Here is a 21,786-nt window from a genome sequence, read left to right as displayed (position 1 = left end):
AGACATTAGTAATAAATAAAATCTTCTACTAAAAGAATATAAAGGCACATTATAATTCAAATATCCTTGCTAGACCAGGAATACATATTTTAAAATAATCCAGAGACAACACAGATTTCGAACAAATAAAAAGCAAATACATTTATTCCAAACCTTGATGCAATTCCCAAAAATATATATTCTACTTTTTTCAAACATTTTAGATCTTAGCTTGAGAAGTTTAACATAAAAAGCACCAAATCTAATCATATAATCTTCCACTTAAAAAAGTTAGTAGTTATTATATCTCTTCTGTAAAATGAAGTTATATGGAACAAGTCAATTTCATATATGGTCTTTAATTTCTGAAATTAAAAAGCCAAAGCTATCAAGTACATCTGACTAAAGTTGGATGTTTAGCAAACCCAGAGTATATAAGAAAATGTTAAGACACAGTATCAAGTAATGCAATAGGTCTTTCATCATTTCCATTTTTCATGAATTGAAACTTCTTAAGTAGGGGACATATGTTTGGCATCATTTTCTAACCTCATATTTGGTAAAGTTTTAAAGTTCAGCCAAGTCATATGCATCTTATCTGCATTCCCACATTTGTTTTAATTATCAAAACTACCTAAGTATGAAGCAATCAGGATCTTTTTTAGAATTCAAAGTTAACACTGATTTTATACATCATTAAATATTTCGATGGCAGAACTTAAAGTTGAAGATAAGAAGGAAACATGTTCTCAAATCAATAGGAGAACTATCATATAAGGGTATACAATACATGCTGATGTATTACAAACTTAACTTGATTTAGCAGTTCTTTAAAAACCAATAAGGTTTCTATGAATAAATTTAATTAATAAATTATTCACAATTAAAAATTTAAGGTTTTCATAAATAGTAACAGACAAAATATTGCATATATGGGGTTTCCACAAAACAGTAACAAAATACTTCAACATTATTTCATCCAAATATTGGTTTAAAATTATTCACATGTATTTTAAGATCACTGTTGACTGATCATAACAATGAATTCCAGACTAAATTGATAGCAGTTAGATATATAGTGCTGTCTGCTTATTCTTCTTATCATCAAAAGATGAAAAACTCCTTTTGTAGGAAACATGATGGCCATTCTGGTTACATACAGTGATCCAATTAGTTAGCATATTTATGGAGGAAGCGTTCAAATGCATCATAGATGGCTTGTCTAAAATTAAAGATGAAAGAAAAACTGTTAAGTAATGAGCAAAAGACGAAGACGGACACTACTTTTATTATGTTATTTCCAAAGTTACCCGTGGCTTGCAACCTGACTTCCTCTCCAAATAGCTTTGAAAGAGGCAGGTACCTGAGGGTGGGTGTTTGGATCCATGTAACTGAAAACCTCAAATGTGCTTTCAACTGATGATGAATTCAGAAGTACTTTTCTATGATGTACTTTTTTGTGCCTTCGAACTTACATAATATATGCATTTATATAATATATATATGCAATATAAAATATGTATGTATGTATGTCACTTGTTGCAAATTAACTGGCTATGTAACTTTTCATAATGTAGTATTTATTCAACCTGTTTCATAAATTATGATAAGGATGCTTTTTGTCCAGAAAAACACATGTTCTTAGCAACTGAACTAAAAGCAGAAGCCTTAGTTTCCAATATTCCCTTCACAGGGTGTTTTAATATTTTAATTGGACATTTAAGGTGACATTTAAAAGTTGAACTAAATAAGTGACAACATACAAAGAATTATTTCTTGGATTAAAAAGAGCTAAAACATGTCAAACGTGAAGTAATACAATTCTTTGTTATCTAGTGATGCAGCTGGCAGTTTTGAAACACAGCATGCACAGGGCACTTATCTAAGCACTTTATGTGAACTAATTTATTTAACCATTAATGATAAATATATCCCAATGATACATTTTACCATCAAATTTGAATAGAAGTAGAAATAATATAGGCTATCAAAAAACTAGAGATACAGCAAAAAAGTTTTTATAACTTCTAGTAAGTACTGGAGTCACATAAGGTTATTTACATTAAAACCAATATTTTCACTTCTCATGTAAGGTTCAATATTCACTTGTTACTGAAAAACAGTGCTGGACTCTTCCATAGATGCTCATGCCATCTGAGAGAAGAAAGTGGAGTGAAAAATTCAAGATGAACCAAAGCAAGTTTTACAAACCCTGGTGTTCCTCCCTCTACCCTAAATATACCTGGCTATTAATATTTGAAGAGGGTAAAAACATACAATAAAATGTGCCTATCATATGCTACTTCCCTAGTTCTGTAAAAGAAAAAAGAAGAGCATGGTATAGGAAAAAGTATCACAATGTGAGAATTGAGGGAGGCAGGGAAGAAAAAAGAAGACTAAAACATGTAGTAAAAATACCCAATCTTCTCTATTTTTTGAGGCCAAAAAAAAAAAATTCCAAAAAACAAGCAAATAAACAGATACCTGTTTAGACCAATCATCTTACCTGAAGAGTCCTTGCTTAAAAAGATAAGCACTAATATGACCCCCTTCTAGATAACGGATTTCACAACCAGGCCAAATTTCTTGTAGACTTCGAACTCCTGTTCGTGGAATATAAGCATCTTCTTTGGCTTGAACCACTATAATGAGGCTTGGGTCAACTGGAACTAGGGATAGAATTTTAAAAGATAAAACATATATACCCTTAAAAAGCTCTTAAGATTTTTATATAAATACTATTAATCATATTAGAAAATGAAATACCCCTGACAGTACACTAAATGAAACATCTGTCAAACTAAATTTTTTTTTTAAAGATTTTATATTTATTTATTTGAAAGAGAGAGAGAGCACAGACTAGGAATGAGTGGGGGCAGGGACAGAAGGAAAGGGAGAAGCACACCTCCTCCTGAGCAGGGAGCCAGACCTAGGGCTGAATCCTAGGACCCTGAGATCATGACCTGAGCTGAAGGCAGCTGCTTAACCAACTGATTCTCCCAGGCACCCCTAAAACTTTTTGATTAAGTTAAAAACCAACTATAATACAGCATAATATCATAATATTTATCTCTAAAACAAAAAGATGAACATTCTAAAAAAGACACAAAATCCAACATATATTTTAAAATTTAAATTCAATTAATTAACCTATAATGTATTATTTGTTTCAGGGGTACAGGTCTGTGATTCATCACTCTTATATAATACCCAGTGCTCAGTACAATGCATGCCTTCCCCAATATCCATCACCCTGTTACGCAATCCCCCTATTCCCCACAAAATCCAATATATTTTTAAACTAATAAGATGGTTTTAGATAATCATGATAAAATATGATGCATTTAAATAACTAACTTATCCTGGAAAATATATTCTGGAGCCAACAATAAACATACTCTTGAAAATATGAAATTATTTTATAAAGCATCTTTAAAAAATATTTCACAAATATTTACACATCAGCAAACATTCTTAATTTCATATAAAAATTGGTACCTGAGAAATTTGCCACATGAGTACATTCATCCATGACTCCTTTCATGAATATTAAAGACTCTTTCTGAAGATTGTTTCTTCTGTGTTCTTTACTGAGTAGATGATATGACTGAGGATTGCAACTTGTATAATTACTTCTGTTGGTTGAAAGCGTTTGATTGAAGCACTCCATCTTAGAGGTATCTTGCAGTAAGAGTCTTTCTGATGTGGCACTGACAGATGTTTTACTAGATTTATGGCACTCACTAGGTTTTGGGGATACAACTTGGTTTGTCATATCTAAATTTAAAGTTCCAGAAACCACATTAAGGTTAGTTAGCTTGTCTGCACTTATAGGGAAGCGTTTCACAAACTCTTGTCCCATTTTGAAAGAATCTGTCTAAATAAATAAAAGAAAATATCATTTATTATAAAATACAACTTATTTAACAACCTTGTTAAAGATAAAACACAAATTCCATCAGTGAATAAATGAATGAATAAAATGTAGTACATACATACAATGGATTATCATTGTCTTTTTTTTAAACATTCTCCTTTATTTTCTTCTAAATGATTTTTAATTTTTTTAAAATATTTCTTCTATTTATTTGACAGAGAGAAACACAGCGAGAGAGGAAACACAAGCAGGGGCGGTGGGAGAGGGAGAAGCAGCTTCCTGTTGAGCGGGGAGCCAGATGCAGGGCTCAATCCCTGGACCCTGGGATTATGACCTGAGCTGAAGACAGACACCCAACAACTGAGCCACCCAGGCACCCTGATTATCATTTAGTCTTAAAAGGAATGAAATTCTGATACATACTTCAACATGGATGAACCCTAAAGAAACTATGCTAAATGAATAAGCTAGACAAACAACAAATATTGTATGATTCCAACTTTTATGAGGTAATCTAGAGTAGTCCAATTCATAGAGATAGAGAATTGAGTGGGGACTGCCAGGGGCTGGAAGGAGGGGGAATGAAGAATTATCGTTTAATGGGTACAGAGTTTCAGTTTAGTAAAATGAAAAGTGCTGGAGATGGATGGTGGTGATGGAGAGAGGCGATGGTTGCACAACAATGTGAATGCACTTAATAACACCACTGAACTGTACACCTCAGCATGGCTGAAATTGTACATTTTATGTTGCATATATTTTACAACTTAAACAATAACAAAGAAAAAAGAGATGTCAAGATTTATCTGAGGACTAGATAAATAAAAGACATACTATATTGCTAAATGTCTCCTCTTAAACACTAAAGGGTATCATTTAGTCTACACCATATGCTTGTTGCCAAAGTTTTGAAATCATGATCTGCCTGAATCTTAGAACTTCCAAAAGCCTTATGAGTGTATCCTGGCAAGTAATACATCACCCACATCCAACCCCTTTCTCAGGTTGAACTAAGAAGAATTTAAAATTATCAAGGAAAAAATAATTGCCTATTAAAATCTCCAAAGTATGTACTTAGTTTAAGGACTTGTAAGTACAATATAATTTAAGTAAAATAAACTTTATTAAACACTAAGGGCAGAGTCAAAAGAAAAAAAAATGACAGTATGGAAAAATATATTTGTAACTTATATGACAAAGCTAACTGCTTTTATTAAGAGCTAGAAGTGAACACAAAGCCGAAAACCACAATAGAAGGAGTGAGCAAGCGACATGTAAATAAAGGTCACAGACATTGAAATATATATAGCTCTTAAACTTAGAAACATATCAAATTTTACTTAAAATTAAGTAAATAAAAACAATACCAATTTCATCATCAGGTTAACAAACAAAACAAAACCCTTAAGTTTGCTAATACACTCAATTTGTGAAATTATGGGGAAATAGATACACATGTTCCTACTGCTAGCATAGACAGACACAAGCAGAAGTAGACAAAATCTAACATTACAAATGCAATAACATCTCTAGGAATTTACACTTGTGAAATGACATATGTGCAAATTTATTCATTGCAGCACTGTTTGTTACGAGCAAAAAAATGAGAAATCACATCAACAGGGTACTGGTTAATAAATCATGGTACATCACCCATATAATTGATTATTATGCAGCAGCAAAAAAGAAAAAAGAAACATTTGTGTATAGTCCCTAAGAAAAGGTAAGAAAAAAGCTCATATTTCTACTGGTTTGAAAAATTCCTTGAAATATTAATAAATAACGGGTTATTTATTGAGGGAGATAGGACTTAGGCAAATTGAGAATAAGGATAGGATGTGTTTCATTATATGCCTTTTTATACTTCATGATGCTTAAACTACATGGCCATATAATCTATTTAAAAAATTAAAGAATGAAAAATTCATTGAAGCCAAGGAATAAAAGGAACCCAACAACCTGGCTAGTAGAACAAATCACTGAAGTCATCCAGATCAAATAAATATAAGAGGGAATGGAAAAGGAAGTTTGGAAACATTGAGAAATATAAGATTAAGCAAACTAGAACTACTCAGAGGGCTACACCATCAACTTTAACTGCTTTTGATTGGAAAAACTGTTTATAACAAAAAAGAAGGAAGCCATCTTGACATTTCTTGACTATGCATGACTGTGAACTAGTTCTGGGACAAAAAAACTTTTTTTTTTTTTTAAAGATTTTTTTATTTTTTGACAGAGAGAGAAAGGGAGCACAAGCAGGGAGAGCAGCAGAGGGAGAGGGAGAAGAAGGCTCCCTGTTAAGAAGGGAGCCTGATGTGGGGCTCAATCCCAGGACAGTGGGATCATGACCTGAGCTGAAGGCAGATGCTTAACCGACTGAGCCACCCAGGCACCCCGGGACAAAAAAAGTTCTATACAACCCTCACGAGTTAGAGGCACAAAGAAAGTGCTGGGTAAGACCACACTGCCATTTCAGACAACCAAAATTTTTGATTCTCCCTTCAAAAAATTTTCATATTGAGTTTTCTCATAAGCTCTCAAATATAGGCATCTTTTGGCTTATATGTACAGGGGAGCACAAGGAACTAACTAGCACTTAGCAGTATTTTGTAACAAAGTTCTTAGGCACATAATAATCCTTTGAGGTTATGCAAGACAGACTTACTTTACAAGAGTGAGATTTATAGTGGTATAATTACAAAAGTCCTAATTGATAGTGGAGAGTCTCATTTCCTTTCTGAGATTTCTTGAGATTCTCAGTGACTTCCAAACTGAATGTGTAAAATTAAAAATTCATAAAAAGAAAAAAAAATCATTAAAGGAATTGATCACCTTAGGAAACTAACAGGGAACCAATTAATTTTCCTGAAAACTGGTAGACTACAGTAAAGAATCAAGCATTTATCTTGCCTTTCCTAGATGAACTGAACTACTAGGTAACCAAATAATAGATAAATGCCTTTTTATATAAGAATTCAAATGAATAAATAAAAAAATGATAGAATATTAGCATTTTGCAGCTCTCCACTATTAACAGACATAGGTATTAAACATGAATGGAGGCTTACACCACAAAATAGAGACTAGACATTATGTGCTTCCTGTACTCCTACTAAAGAAATAAAAACTGAATGGAGACTCTAGACCCAGCTGCCAACTTTCAGGCAATATAGAGCATGGGTGAACATGCTAAACTGTACCATGAGAATGCAATCAGAAATAGCTACACTTGGGACTTCTGGGTGGCTCAGGTGGTTAAGCGTCAGCCTTCCACTCAGATCATGGATCCTGGGATCAAGTTCCACATCAGGCTCCTTGCTCAGCAGGGAGCCTGCTTCTCCCTCTGCCAGCCCCTCCCCCTGCTTGTGCACGCGCATGCTCTCTCTCTCTGACAAATAAATTAAAATCTTAAAAAAGAAAAAAGCTAGAATGTGAGAAACTCTACAAATAAATAGCCTAAATTCATCAATCGATAAATTACAAGGAAAGGGAAAGGAATAGAACTTAACAGATTAAAAGATACTTCAAAGCACATCAAATAAAAGAATTGTGTCTAATGACACACATTGGGACAATAAAATTATTGTAAAGACAGAGGAAGTAATTACTATAAAAATCAGGATAATGATTAATAGTCAGGGAAGAAGGGCTTTTTAATTAGGACACATGGAAGCGGTTTCTGGGTTGGGTGGTCCTTTTTTAAAAATTTTTTTCCACTCTTCCCCTGATGATCCTGTTTTGTTTCTTAAGTACACATACAAGATCATAATTGTCTTTCTCTGGTTGACTTATTTCACTTACCATAATACCCTCCCTTAGCATAATACCCTCTAGTTCCATCCACATTGTTGCAAATGAAAAGATTTTTTTTTTTGATGGCTGAGTAGTATTCTATTCCATCTTCGTTATCCATTCATCTGTCGATGGACATCTGGGCTCTTTGAATAGTTAAGAAATTGTGGACACAGCTGCTATAAACATTGGGGTGCAGGTGCCCCTTCAGATCACTACACTTGTATCTTTGAGGTAAATAACCAGTAGTGCAATTCCTGGATCGTACAGTAGCGCTATTTTCAACTTTTTGAGGAACCTCCATGCTGTTTTCCAGAGTGGCTGTACCAGCTTGCATTCCCACCAACAGTATAAGAGTGTTCCCCTTTTTCCACATGCTCACTAGCATCTGTCATTTCCTGACTTAATTTTAGCCATTCTGACCGGTGTAGGTGGTATCTAATTGAGATTTTGATTTGTATTTCCCTGATGTCAAGTGATATTGAGCATTTTTTCATGTATCTGTTGGCCATCTGTGTGTCTTCCTTGGAGAAATGTCTGTTCATGTCTTCTGCCCACTTCTTGACTGGATTATTTGTTCTTGGGTATTGAGTTTGGTAAATTCCTTATAGATTTTGGATACTAGCCCTTTATCTGATAAGACATTTGCAAATGTCTTCTCCCATTCTGTCCATTGTCTTTTGTTTTGTCGACTATTTCCTTTGCTGTGCAAAAGATTTTATCTTGACAAATTCCCAATAGTTCATTTTGGCCTTTGTTTACCTTGCCTTTAGAGATATATCCAGCAAGAAGTTGCTGTGGCCAAGATCATAGAGGTTGTTCCCTGCATTCTCCTCTAGGATCTTGATGGATTCCTGTCTCACATTTAGGTCTTTCATCTACTTTGAATCTATTTTTGTGTATGGTGTAAAGAAATGGTCCAGTCTCATTCTTCTGCATGTGGCTGTCCAATTTTCCCAACACCATTTGTTGAAAAGGCTGTCTTTCCATTGGACATTCTTTCCTGCTTTGTCAAAGATTAGTGCACCTTAGAGTGGAGGGTCCATTTCTGGGCTTTCTATACTACGCCATTGGTCTAAGTGTCTGTTTTTGTGCCAGTACCATATGTCTTGATGATTATAGCTTTGTAATACAGCTTGAAGTCTGGAATTGAGACGTGACCAGCTTTGGTTTTCTTTTTCAACATTCCTTCTGCTATTTGGGGCCTTCTCTAGTTCCATACTTTTTAGGATTATTTGTTCCAGCTCTGTGAAAAAAGTTGATGGTATTTTGAAAGGAATTCATTGCATGTATAGATTGCTCTAGGTAGCACAGATATTTTAACAATAATTGTTCTTCCTATCTGTGAGCACAGAATATTTTTCCATTTCTTTGTATCTTCTTCAGTTTCTTTCGTGAGTACTCTATAGTCTTCTGAGTACAAATCCTTTGCCTCTTCGGTTAGCTTTATTCCTAGGTATCTTATGATTTTCGGTACAATTGTAAATTGGATCGACTCCTTAATTTCTTTCTTCTGTTTCATTGTTAGTGTATAGAAATGCAACTGATTTCTGTGCATTGGTTTTATATCCTGCCACTTTGCTGAATTCCTGTACGAGTTCTAGCAATTTTGGGGAAAAGTCTTTTGGCTTTTCCACACAGAGTACCATGTCATTGGTGAAAGTTAGAGTTTGACTTCTTCTTTGCTGATTTGGGTGCCTTTTATTTCTTTTTGTTGTCTGATTGGTGATTGGTGAGGCTAGGACTTCTAGTACTATGTTGAACAACAGTGGTGATAGTGGACATCCCTGTAGTTTTCCTGACCTTAGGGGAAAAGCTCTCAGTTTTTTCCTGTTGAGAATGATACTATGAGCTTTTCATAGATGGCTTTTATGATATTGAGGTATGTTCCCTCTATCCCTACATGGCAGAGAATTTTTATCAAGAAAGGATACTGTATTTTACCAAATGTTTTTTCCACATTGAGAGGATCACATGGGTCTTGTCCTTTACTTATGTAGTGTATCACATTGATTGATTTGTGGATGTTGAATCACCCTTGTAGCCCAAGAATAAATTCCACTTGGTCATGGTGAAAAATCCTTTTAATGTACTGTTGGATCCTACTGGCTAATAACTTGGTGAGAATTTTTGCATTATGTTCATCAGGGATATTGGTTTGTAATTCTCCATTTTGTAGGGTCTTTGTCTAGTTTTGGGATCAAGATAATGCTGGACTCATAAGAAGAATTTGGAAGTTATCCTTCCATTTCAATTTTCTGAAACAGCTTCAAAGAATACGTATTAGCTCTTCTTTCCATGTTTGGTAGAATTCCCTTGGGAAGCCGTCTGGCCCTGGGCTCTTGTTTGTTGGGAGATTTTTGATTACTGCTTCAATTTCCTTGCTGGTTATGGGTCTGGTCAGGTTTTCTATTTCTTCCTGGTTCAGTTCTGGTAGTTTATGTCTCTAAGAATGCATCCATTTCATCCAGATCGCCTAATTTTTTGGCATATAGTTGCTCATAATACGTTCTTATAATTGTTTCTATTTCTTTGGGGTTGGTTGTGATCTCTTCTCTTTCATTCATGACTTTATTTATTTGGGTCTTTTCTCTTTTCTTTTTGATAAGTCTGGCCAGGGGTTTATCAATCTTATTAATTCTTTCAAAGAACCAGCTCCTAGTGTCGTTGATTTGTTCTGCTCTTCTTTTTATTTCTATTTCATTGATTTCTACTCTAATCTTTATTAATTCTCTTCTCCTGCTGGTTTTAGGTTTTATTTGCTGTTCTTTCTCCATCTCCTTTAGATTTAAGGTTAGGTTGTGTATTTGAGACCTTTCTTATTGCTTGAGAAAGGTTTGTATTGCTATGTACTTCCCTCTTAGGACTGCCTTCGCTGCATCCCAAAGGTTTTGAACAAATGTGTTTTCATTTTCATTTTTTTCCATGAATTTTTTAAATTCTTTTAATTTCCTGGTTGACCCATTCATTCTTACTAGGGTGCTCTTTAGCCTCCATGCATTTGCATTCTTTCCAAATTTCCTCTTATCAGTGAGTTCCAGTTTCAAAGCATTGTGGTCTGAAAATATGCAGGGAATGATCCTAACTTTTGGTACCAGATGAGACCTGATTTGTGACCCAGTATGTGATCTATTCTGGAGAATGTCCTATGTGTACTCAAGAATATATACTTTGTTGCTTTAGGTGGAATGCTCTGAATATATCCATGAAGTCTATCTGGTCCAGTGGGTCATTCAAAGCCCTTATTTCCTTGTTGATTTTCTCAGGGAGGGGGGTGTTAAAGTCCCCTCCTATAATTGTATTATTATTTATGTGTTTCTTTAATTTTGTTATTAATTGGCTCATATAATTGGCTGCTCCCATGTTAGGGGCATAAATATTTACAACTGTTAGATCTTCTTGTTGGATAGACGCTTTAATTATGATAAAGTGTCCTTCCTAATCTCTTATTACTGTCTTTGGTTTAAAATCTAATTTGTCTGACTTAAGGATTGCCACCTCAGCTTTCTTTTGATGTCCATTAGCATGATAAATAGTCTTCCATCCCCTCACTTTAAATCTGGAGGTGTCTTTGGGTCTAAAATGTCTCTTGGAAACAGCGTACTGATGGGTCTTGCTTTTTTTAACTCAATCTGATACCCTGTGTCTTTTGATTGGGGGCATTTAGCCCATTTCCATTCAGAGTAACTACTGACAGATACGAATTTAGTGCCATTGTATTAGCTGTAAAGTCACTATTTCTGTATATTGTCTCTGTTCCTTTCTGGTCTATGTTACTTTTGGGCTGTCTCTTAGCTTAAAGGATCCCTTTAAGCGAAGATCACAAATTCTTTTAGTTTCTGTTTGTCCTAGAAGCTTTTTATCACGTTGTCTATTTTGACCGACATTCTAGCTGGATAAAGTATTCTTGGCTGCATATTTTTCTCATTCAGCACCCTGAACACATCAAGCCAGTCCTTTCTGGCCTGCAGGTCTCTGCGGATAGGGCTGCTGCCAACTGATGTTTCTGCCCTCTTGTTCCAAGCTACTTTCAGGATTTTCTCTTCATTTCTGAGATTTGCAAGTTTCACTATTATATGTTGGGCATATATTGATTTTTGAGGGGGATTCTCTGTACCTCCTACATTTTGATGCCTGTTTTCTTCCCCAAATTGGATTTCTTCACTATAATTTGCTCCAATATATCTTCTACACACCCTCCTCTCTCTCTCTCTTCTTCTTCTGGGATCCCAATTATTCTAGAATTATTTCACTTTATGTTATCACATATCTCTCAAATTCTCCCCTTGTGATCCAGTAGTTGTTTCTCTCTCTTTTTCTCAGCCTTTTTATTCTCCATTGTTTGGTCTTCTATGTCACTAATTCTCTCTTCTGGAGCTCATTTATCTCAGCAGTTAAAGCCTCCATTTTTTATTGCATCTCATTAATAGTCTTTTTGATTTTGACTTGATTACATTTTAGTTTTTTTAGTTCTCCAGACAGGGATTCTCTAGTGTTTTCTATGCTTTTTTAAACCCAGACAGTATTTTTATAATTGTTATTCTGAATCTAGACCTGACATCTTACTTATATCCATACTGATTAGATCCCTGGCAATCAGTGCTGCCTCTTGTTCTCTTATAAAGTGAGTTTTTCCACCTTGTCATTCTTGCAGAAAGTAGTTGCTTCTCTATTTGTAGAGTTGCAACTATTCTTTTCTTAGAACTCCAGTTAACTTCACAGGTGTTCAAAATTATTTGATAGCTATCTAGCTGAATTCCTGGGACCAGAAGAAACTAAGGTCTCCAGCTCCTCTGCCATCGTGGACTATCTAAGGTGGTCAGTTTCTTTTATCTTTCTAAAAAATTTATTTTAAAAATTTTATTAATTTATTTGAGAGAGAGAGAGAGTGAGCATGCATAAGCAGGGGGAGTAGTAGAGGAAGAGGGAGAATCAGGCTCCCCACTGAGTAGGGAGCCCGATGCAGGGCTCAATCCCAGGACCCTGGGATCATGACCTAAGCCAAAGGCAGACACTTAACTGACCCCTGGGTGGTCAATTTTTATTCTATTGGTGTAAGCCATATATTTGCATTGCATGATTTTTTTACATCTATATTTTAAAATGAAGAATCTTAAAAACTAGAAAGTACTACTGCTTTTTAACAAATTTGCGATTCTTTTTAAAAAACTGAATCATTGGGAGGAGTCAAGATGGTGGAGAAGTAGCAGGCTGAGACGACATCGGGTAGCAGATCAGCTAGATAGCTTATCTAACCATTCTGAATATCTACAAATCCAACGGGAAATTGAAGAGGAGAAGAGCAACAATTCTAGAAACAGAAAATCGACCACTTTCTGAAAGGTAGGACCTGCGGAGAAGTGAATCCAAAGCGACGGGAAGACAGACCGCGGGGGGAGGGGCCGGCTCCCGGCAAGTGGCGGAGCAATGGAGCACAAAATCAGGACTTTTAAAAGTTTGCTCCACAGAGGGACATCACTCCAGAGGCTAAACCGGGGGGAAGCCCAGGCAGGGTCAGCGTAACCCCAGGTCCCGCGGGGTCACAGAAGGACCGGGGGTGTCTGAGTGCCACAGAGCTCGCAGGTCTTAGAGCGGGAAAGCTGGCTACAGCGACAAAGCCGAGGAGCGAGCTCTCAGCCCGGGGTTACCTTGAGCCGGTTGCAGGCTGGGTGGGCTAGGAGCGGGGCCAGAGGCCACGGAGACGGAGACGGAAGCGACCAGGTGCTTTTCTCCAAGTGCCAGCACTGACTGCTTTCCTACAGGCGCGACTGCAGGCCAGGGAGGCGGGGAGGTTGGGTGCTTTGCTCTGAGGGCACACTGAGGAGCGGGACCCCAAGCTCTCGGCTCCTCCGGGCCGAAAGATTGGGAGGCCGCCATCTTCATTCTTGTCCTCCAGAACTCTACGGAAAGCGCTCAGGGAACAAAAGCTCCCGAAAGCAAACCCGAGCGGATTACTTAGCCCGGCCCCTCGCAAGGGCGGTGCAATTCCGCCTGCAGCAAAGACACTTGAGAACCACTACAACAGGCCCCTCCCTCAGATCAACAAGAAACCCAGCCAAGACCAACTTCACTCACCAAGAACAGCGGAATTCTAGAGAAGGAGAAAGCAAATCTTATCTGGACAAAATGACAAGGCGGAAAAACTCACCTCAAAAAAAAGAACAAGAGGCAGTACCAAAGGCTGGGGACCTAATCAATACAGACATTGGTAATATGACAGATCTAGAGTTCAGAATGACGATTCTCAAGGTTCTAGCTGGGCTCGAAAAAGGCATAGAAGATATTAGAGAAACCCTCTCCAGAGAGATAAAAGCCCTTTCTGGAGAAATAAAAGAACTAAAATCTAACCAAGTTGAAATCAAAAAAGCTATTAATGAGGTGCAATCAAAAATGGAAGCTCTTACTGCCAGGATAAATGAGGCAGAAGAAAGAATTAGTGACATAAAAGACCAAATGACAGAGAATAAAGAAGCTGAGCAAAAGAGAGACAAACAAATACTGGACCATGAGGAGAGAATTTGAGAGATAAGCGACACCACAAGACAACACAACATTAGAATAATTGGGATTCCAGAAGAAGAAGAAAGAGAGAGGGGAGCAGAAGGTATATTGGAGAGAATTATTGGAGAGAATTTCCCTAATATGGCAAAGGGAACAAACATCAAAATCCAGGAGATGCTAAGAACGCCCCTCAAAATCAATAAAAATAGGTCCACACCTCGTCACCTGAGAGTAAAATTTACAAGTCTCAGCAACAAAGAGAAAATCCTGAAAGCAGCCTGGGAAAAGAAGTCTGTAACATACAAGGGTAAAAACATTAGATTGGCAGCGGACCTATCCACAGAGACCTGGCAGGCCAGAAAGAACTGGCATGATATATTCAGAGCACTAAACGAGAAAAACATGCAGCCAAGAATACTATATCCGGCTAGGCTATCATTGAAAATAAAAGGAGAGATAAAGAGCTTCCAGGACAAACAAAAGCTGAAAGAATTTGTAAACACCAAACCAGCTCTACAGGAAATATTGAAAGGGGTCCTCTAAGCAAAGAGAGACCCTAAAAGTAGTAGATCAGAAAGAAACAGAGACAATATACAGTAACAGTCACCTTACAGGCAATACAATGGCACTAAATTCATATCTCTCAATAGTTACCCTGAATGTTAATGGGCTAAATGCCCCAATCAAAAGACACAGGGTATCAGAATAGATAAAAAAACAAAACCCATCCATATGCTGCCTACAAGAAACTCATTTTAGACCCGAAGAAACCTCCAGATTTAAAGTGAGGGGATGGAAAACAATGTACCATGCTAATGGACATCAGAAGAAAGCTGGGGTGGCAATCCTTCTAACAGATCAATTAGATTTTAAGCCAAAGACTATAATAAGAGATGAGGAAGGACACTATATCATCCTCAAAGGGTCTGTCCAACAAGAAGACCTAACAATCTTAAATATCTATGCCCCTAACATGGGAGCAGCCAACTATATAAACCAATTAATAACAAAATCAAAGAAACACATCGACAGTAATACAATAATGGGGACTTTAACACACCCCTCACGAAAGGGACAGATCATCTAAGCAAAAGATCAACAAGGAAATAAAGGCCTTAAATGACACACTGGACCAGATGGACATCACAGATATATTCAGAACATTCCATCCCAAAGCAACAGAATATACATTCTTCTCTAGTGCACATGGAACATTCTCCAGAATAGACTACATCCTAGGTCATAAATCAGGTCTCAACTGGTATCAAAAGACTGAGATCATTCCCTGCATATTTTCAGACCAAAATGCTCTGAAGCTAGAACTCAATCACAAGAGGAAATTTGGAAAGAACGCAAATACATGGAGCCTAAACAGCATCCTTCTAAAAAATGAATGGGTCAACCAGGAAATTAAAGAAGAATTGAAAAAATTCATGGAAACAAATGATAATGAAAACACAATGGTTCAAAATCTGTGGGACACAACAAAGGCAGTCCTGAGAGGAAAATACATAGCGGTAGAAGCCTTTCTCAAGAAACAAGGTCCCAAATACATAACCTAACCCTACACCTAAAGGAGCTGGAGAAAGAACAACAAAGAAAGCCTAAACCCAGCAGGAGAAGAGAAATCATAAAGATCAGAACAGAAATCAATGAAACAGAAACTGAAAAAACAATAGAACAAATCAACGAAACTAGGAGCTGGTTCTTTGAAAGAATTAATAAGATTGACAAACCCCTGGCCAGACTTATCAAAAAGAAAAGAGAAAGGATCCAAATAAATAAAATCATGAATGAAAGAGGAGAGATCACAACCAACACCAAAGAAATACAAACAATTATAAGAACATACTACAAGCAACTCTACGCCAACAAATTTGACAATCTAGAAGAAATGGATACATTTCTAGTAACAATATAAACTACCAGAACTGAACCAGGAAGAAATAGAAAACCTGAACAGACCCATAACCAGTAAGGAGATTGAAAGAGTCATCAAAAATCTCCAAACAAACAAAAGTCCAGGACCAGATGGATTCCCAGGGGAATTTGACAAAACATTTAAAGAAGAATTAATTCCTATTCTCCTGAAACTGTTCCAAAAAATAGAAATGGAAGGAAAACTGCCAAACTCATTTTATGAGGCCAGCATCACCTTGATCCCAAAACCAGACAAGGATCCCATCAAAAAAGAGAATTGCAAACCAATATCCTTGATGAACACAGATGTGAAAATTCTCACCAAAATACTAGCCAATAGGATCCAACAGTAGATTAAAAGGATTATTCACCACGACCAAGTGGGATTTATTCCAGGGCTGCAAGGTTGGTTCAACATCCGCAAATCCATCAATGTGATATAATACATTAATAAAAGAAAGAATAAGAACCATATGATACTCTCAATAGATGCTGAAAAAGCATTTGACAAAATGCAGCATCCCTTCCTGATTAAAACTCTTCAAAGTGTAGGGATAGAGGACACATACCTCAATATTATCAAAGCCATCTATGAAAAACCCACCGCAAATATCATTCTCAATGGAGAAAAACTGAAAGCTTTTCCGCTAAGGTCAGGAACACGGCAGGGATGTCCGTCATCACCACTGCTGTTCAACATAGTACTAGAAGTCCTAGCCTCAGCAATCAGACAACAAAAAGAAATTAAAGGCATCCAAATTGGCAAAGAAGAAGTCAAACTATCACTCTTTGCAGATGATATGATACTATATGTGGAAAACCCAAGAGGCTCCACTCCAAAACTGCTAGAACTTGTACAGGAATTCAGTAAAGTGTCAGGATATAAAGTCAATGCACAGAAATCAGTTGCATTTCTTTACACTAACAAGACAGAAGAAAGAGAAATTGAGGAGTCAGTCCCATTCACAATTGCACCCAAAACCATAAGATACCTAGGAATAAATCTAACCAAAGAGGCAAAGAATCTATACTCAGAAAACTATAAAGTACTCGTGAAAGAAATTGAAGAAGACAAAAAGAAATGGAAAAATATTCCATGCTCATGGATTGGAAGAACAATATTGTGAAAATGTCTATTCTACCTAAAGCAATCTACACATTTAATGCAATCCCTATCAAAATCCCATCCATTTTTTTAAAGAAATAGAACAAATAATCCTAAAATTTATATGGAACCAGAAAAGACCTCAAATAGCGAAAGGAATATTGAAAAAGAAAGCCAAAGTCGGTGGCATCACAATTCCAGACTTCAAGCTCTATTACAAAGCTGTCTTCATCAAGACAGTATGGTACTGGCACAAAAACAGACATATAGATCAATGGAACAGAATAGAGAGCCCAGAAATAGACCCTCAACTCTATGGTCAACTAATCTTCGACAAAGCAGGAAGGAATGTCCAATGGAAAAAAGACAGCCGCTTCAACAAATGGTGCTGGGAAAATTGGACAGCCACATGCAGAAAAATGAAATTGGACTATTTCCTTACACCACACACAAAAATAGACTCAAAATGGATGAAGGACCTCAATGTGAGAAAGGAATCCATCAAAATCCTTCAGGAGAACGCAGGAAGCAACCTCTTTGACCTCAACCTTAGCAAGTTGTTCTTAGGGACATCACCAAAGGCAACAGAAGCAAGGGCAAAAATGAACTATTGGGATTTCATCAGGATCAAAAGCTTTTGCACAGCAAAGGAAACCGTTAACAAAACCAAAAGACAACTGACAGAATGGGAGAAGATATTTGCAAACGACATATCAGATAAAGGGCTAGTGTCCAAAATCTATAAAGAGCTTAGCAAACTCAACACCCAAAGAACAAATAATCCAATCAAGAAATGGGCAGAGGACATGAACAGACATTTCTGCAAAGAAGACATCCAGATGGCCAACAGACACATGAAAAAATGCTCCACATCACTCCGCATCAGGGAAATACAAATCAAAACCACAATGAGATACCACCTCACACCAGTCAGAATGGCTAAAATTAACAAGTCAAGAAATGACAGATGCTGCCGAGGATGCGGAGAGAGGGGAACCCTCCTACACTGTTGGTGGGAATGCAAGCTGGTGCAACCACTGTGGAAAACAGTGTGGAGGTTCCTCAAAAAACTGAAAACAGAGCTACCCTATGACCCAGCAATTGCACTACTGGGTATATATCCTAAAGATACAAACGTGGTGCTCCGAAGGGGCACGTGCACCCGAATGTTTATAGCAGCAATGTCCACAATAGCCAAACTATAGAAAGAACCTAGATGTCCATCAACAGATGAATGGATAAAGAAGATATGGCATAGGGGCGCCTGGGTGGCTCAGTGGGTTAAAGCCGCTGCCTTCAGCTCAGGTCATGATCCCAGCGTCCTGGGATCGAGCCCCGCATCGGGCTCTCTGTTCAGCGGGGAGCCTGCTTCCTCCTCTCTCTCTGCCTGCCTCTCTGCCTACTTGTGGTCTCTGTCTGTCAAATAAATAAATAAAATCTTTAAAAAAAAAAAAAAAAGAAGATATGGCATATATACACAATGGAATACTATGCAGCCATCAAAAGACATGAAATCTTGCCATTTATGACGACGTGGATGGAACTAGAGGGTATCATGCTTAGTGAAATAAGTCAATTGGAGAAAGACAACTATCATATGATCTCTTTGATATGAGGAAGTGGAGATGCAATGTGGGGGAGTTGGGGGAGGTAGGAAAAGAAAAAATGAAAGAAGATGGGATTGGGAGGGAGACAAACCATAAAAGACTCAATCTCAAAAAACAGACTGAGGGTTGCTGCGGGGGAGGGGGGACGGGAGAGGGTGGTGGAGATATGGACATTGGGGAGGGTATGTGCTATGATGAGTGCTGTGAAATGTGTAAACCTGGCGATTCACAGACCTGTACCCCTGGGGATAAAAATACATTATATGTTTATTAAAATAAATTAATTAATTAAAAAAAAACTGAATCATTAAACACCATCAACTTTTCCCCCCAATTTATGCAGAGGTTAAAAATACTTACTCCACAGTATTCAAGCATGTGAATAATTTCTTCTTCATAAACTGTCTGTGTATAATACTGCTTTTCCAGCTCCCTCCAATTAATCGATTTACTTAGAACACCCTGAAATAACAAACTATGTTAAGATCAAATCATTCCATAATACATTTTGTCAAATAATTTTATTATTAGTATGCAGAAAAGAATAAACATAGCAGGCTCGAAGCTTCCTATCTTTAGAAAGCCCTGCTTGCAATGTTGGCCCTTGATTAGAGTCTGGAACCTGGACAAATGAACAGTTCCTAATCCCAATATACAACTTTCTAAATGGCAAAGTGGGGCACTCTCCCCAAACTTCTTGTACAATGTAGTTTCTGCTGAACTTGTACTTTTCATCTGGAATTTTGGTACATGTGAGGCACAGAGTGCCTAAGTTATTGACCCCTGATTACCTTGGGCTGCCAGGCTCAATTGAGCTTCTCACACGTACTATCACAACACATTGCTGGATGAATTAAACAAATCGTGTAAGATTCCAATGGATGGTTATGCCTGATTTCCTCTGGATTTTGCCCCATGTGCCTTCTCCCTTTGCTGATTCTTTGTATTGTATTCTTTTGATATAATAAGTCTTAGTCATGAATCAGACTATATCGTGAGTCCTGTGATACCTTCTAGAGAATCAGCAAACCTGGAGGTGGTTTTGAGAACCCCCAAACAATTAATTTTAATTATATATAGCTATTTAAATATTAATTGCAATTAAATTACCGTAGTGAAGACCCCAGATGCTGTGGACCAAGACAGACATGGAATCAATGGCATGGGCTTAGGCCAGTTGGATACCGCTAAGGAAGCCATCTGCAATATGTTTAACAGTTAGTTAGAGAGCTTCTGTTTAAATTTCTATTCATTAAAATGAAAAGATTTAATATTAAGAAGTAGTCTGGGTAGTAATTGGTGAGATAAGATATGAACACAAAATCTCTAAATACATGGGGCATCTGGTTGTCTCAGTCAGTAGAACACAGGACTTTTAATCTCAGGGTTGTAAATTTGAGCCCCATGTTGGGTATAGAGATTACTTAAAAATAAAATCTTAAAAATAAATCTCTAAATACTCATGAGAATGTCTAGCAACCTTCTGAAACTCCCCAAATCACAAATTCAATGACATACAACTTCCCCCTTAGAAAATAATAAATGTTGTAAAATTTTAAATCATCTCAAAACCCTTCATAGAGAACTACTTTCTACTGGATAAATACAGACCAAACAGACTGAAATGTAGATGCTGGGGAGCAGGCTAATGATATTCATTACCTAAATGATTTGCTCAGATACAGCAAAATCACAACTATAAAACCTTAGACCTTTGGGGCTAACTGAAAAATGCCAAGAATTTGGTGAAATACAAACAGATTATATAAGTGATATAAAGTAATGTAATGTGTGTGTTTAGAAAAGGGAAAAGTTATTTTTGGCTAAAGGAATAACAGAAGGCTTCATGAACTGGCTTCATGAACTGGCTGTCTCTCAGGGGAAATGAAAGATGAGATCTTTCTTCCATATTAAAAAAAACAATATGATCAAAGGCAAGATGGTGAAAAAGGAAAAAGTGGAAAAGCAGGTAGGAAAACAAGCCAATATACTTTATTTTGGCTGGTCAATAGGGTACATATAGCCAATGAGGTGGGAGAGATAGTTAGGTCTGGAAAGATGGGACAGTATCAGATTAGAGGTCCCTTTTGCTCTGTATATAATGGGGAATTAACAAAGAGGTCTGGGCAAAGGAGTGGCATTGTCAAAGAAGTGATTTAAGGAAGCCAAAATGATAGCAATTTATAGGACTGATTAGAGCAGGTAAAACCTGAGGTAGGGAAACCAGTATAGGAAGTGGTTCAAGTGAAAGTTATAGGATCCCAATCTAGGTCATAAAAGTAGAAACACTACTAGGTAGGAAAAGAAATCCTCTTCCACCCCTCAAGTTCATGGTCTAATAGTTCTTGCAAATTTTAATCAGTTTTTGAACTTAATTTTATAATTCAAATGACTTACCAAAAACTGGTTTCTTTCTAAATGTTCTGAGTGGCTAATATGTCCAGGTAACAAACTAGAGCATATTTCTGAGCCCTCACTGAACCAACTGCTTCATGGAGAAAATAAACTGCTAAACAAGTAATCACAGTACAGTGAAATAAGCACAAATGAGAGATGAAGTATGGTCTGAGGTTAGGCTGGGAGTCAGGAAGAGCTTCTCATAGAAAGTAAGCTCTGGACTGGAACCAGAAGGGCAAACTGCTATTTTGGCTAGGACTGAGAGGGCCCCTGAGGATTGCTAGCACCTGGCATAGCTAGAGCCCAGTACAATAGCAAGTCTCTGGCAGGTTTTAAATGGGAGAGAACAGAGATGAGATTTAGGAAAATCACTCTAGTAATGGTATGAAGAAAAACTTAGAAGAAGATTAATAAGAGAAAGGATGAGGAACAGAGAAACCACTTGGAGGCTGTTTTAGTACCCTCTAGAAGACAAAGTAAAACAGGCTGGTGACCGTGGGCATAGACATAAGAGATAAATTAAAAGTATTTTCCAAATTTGCTATCTTTGCCAATTTAACAGCAAAATAAGGTATTTACACTTGAGATGTGAAAAGTTAAGTTTTATA

General features: G+C 37.0%; 1 protein-coding gene across 1 annotated transcript in view; it reads right to left on the bottom strand.

The window, feature by feature from the left end:
* Positions 1-115: 115 nt before the first annotated feature.
* The window catches only part of ABHD18 (abhydrolase domain containing 18), a 57,412-nt gene continuing 35,741 nt past the window's right edge, over positions 116-21,786 (bottom strand). The window contains exons 9-13 of the mRNA XM_080797771.1: positions 19,892-19,981; positions 19,142-19,243; positions 3,478-3,856; positions 2,486-2,648; positions 116-1,201 (exon numbers count right to left, since the gene is read on the bottom strand). Coding sequence (XP_080653897.1) covers positions 1,150-1,201; positions 2,486-2,648; positions 3,478-3,856; positions 19,142-19,243; positions 19,892-19,981 — 786 coding nt within the window. The 3' untranslated portion in view covers positions 116-1,149. The remainder of the gene's footprint in view (positions 1,202-2,485; positions 2,649-3,477; positions 3,857-19,141; positions 19,244-19,891; positions 19,982-21,786) is intronic.

The sequence above is a fragment of the Martes martes genome (assembly GCF_963455335.1).
Source record: "Martes martes genome assembly, chromosome: 2".
Taxonomy (NCBI): domain Eukaryota; kingdom Metazoa; phylum Chordata; class Mammalia; order Carnivora; family Mustelidae; genus Martes; species Martes martes.
The sequence above is the reverse complement of the archived record's forward strand: the minus strand, read 5'-3'. Positions and strand labels throughout refer to the sequence as shown.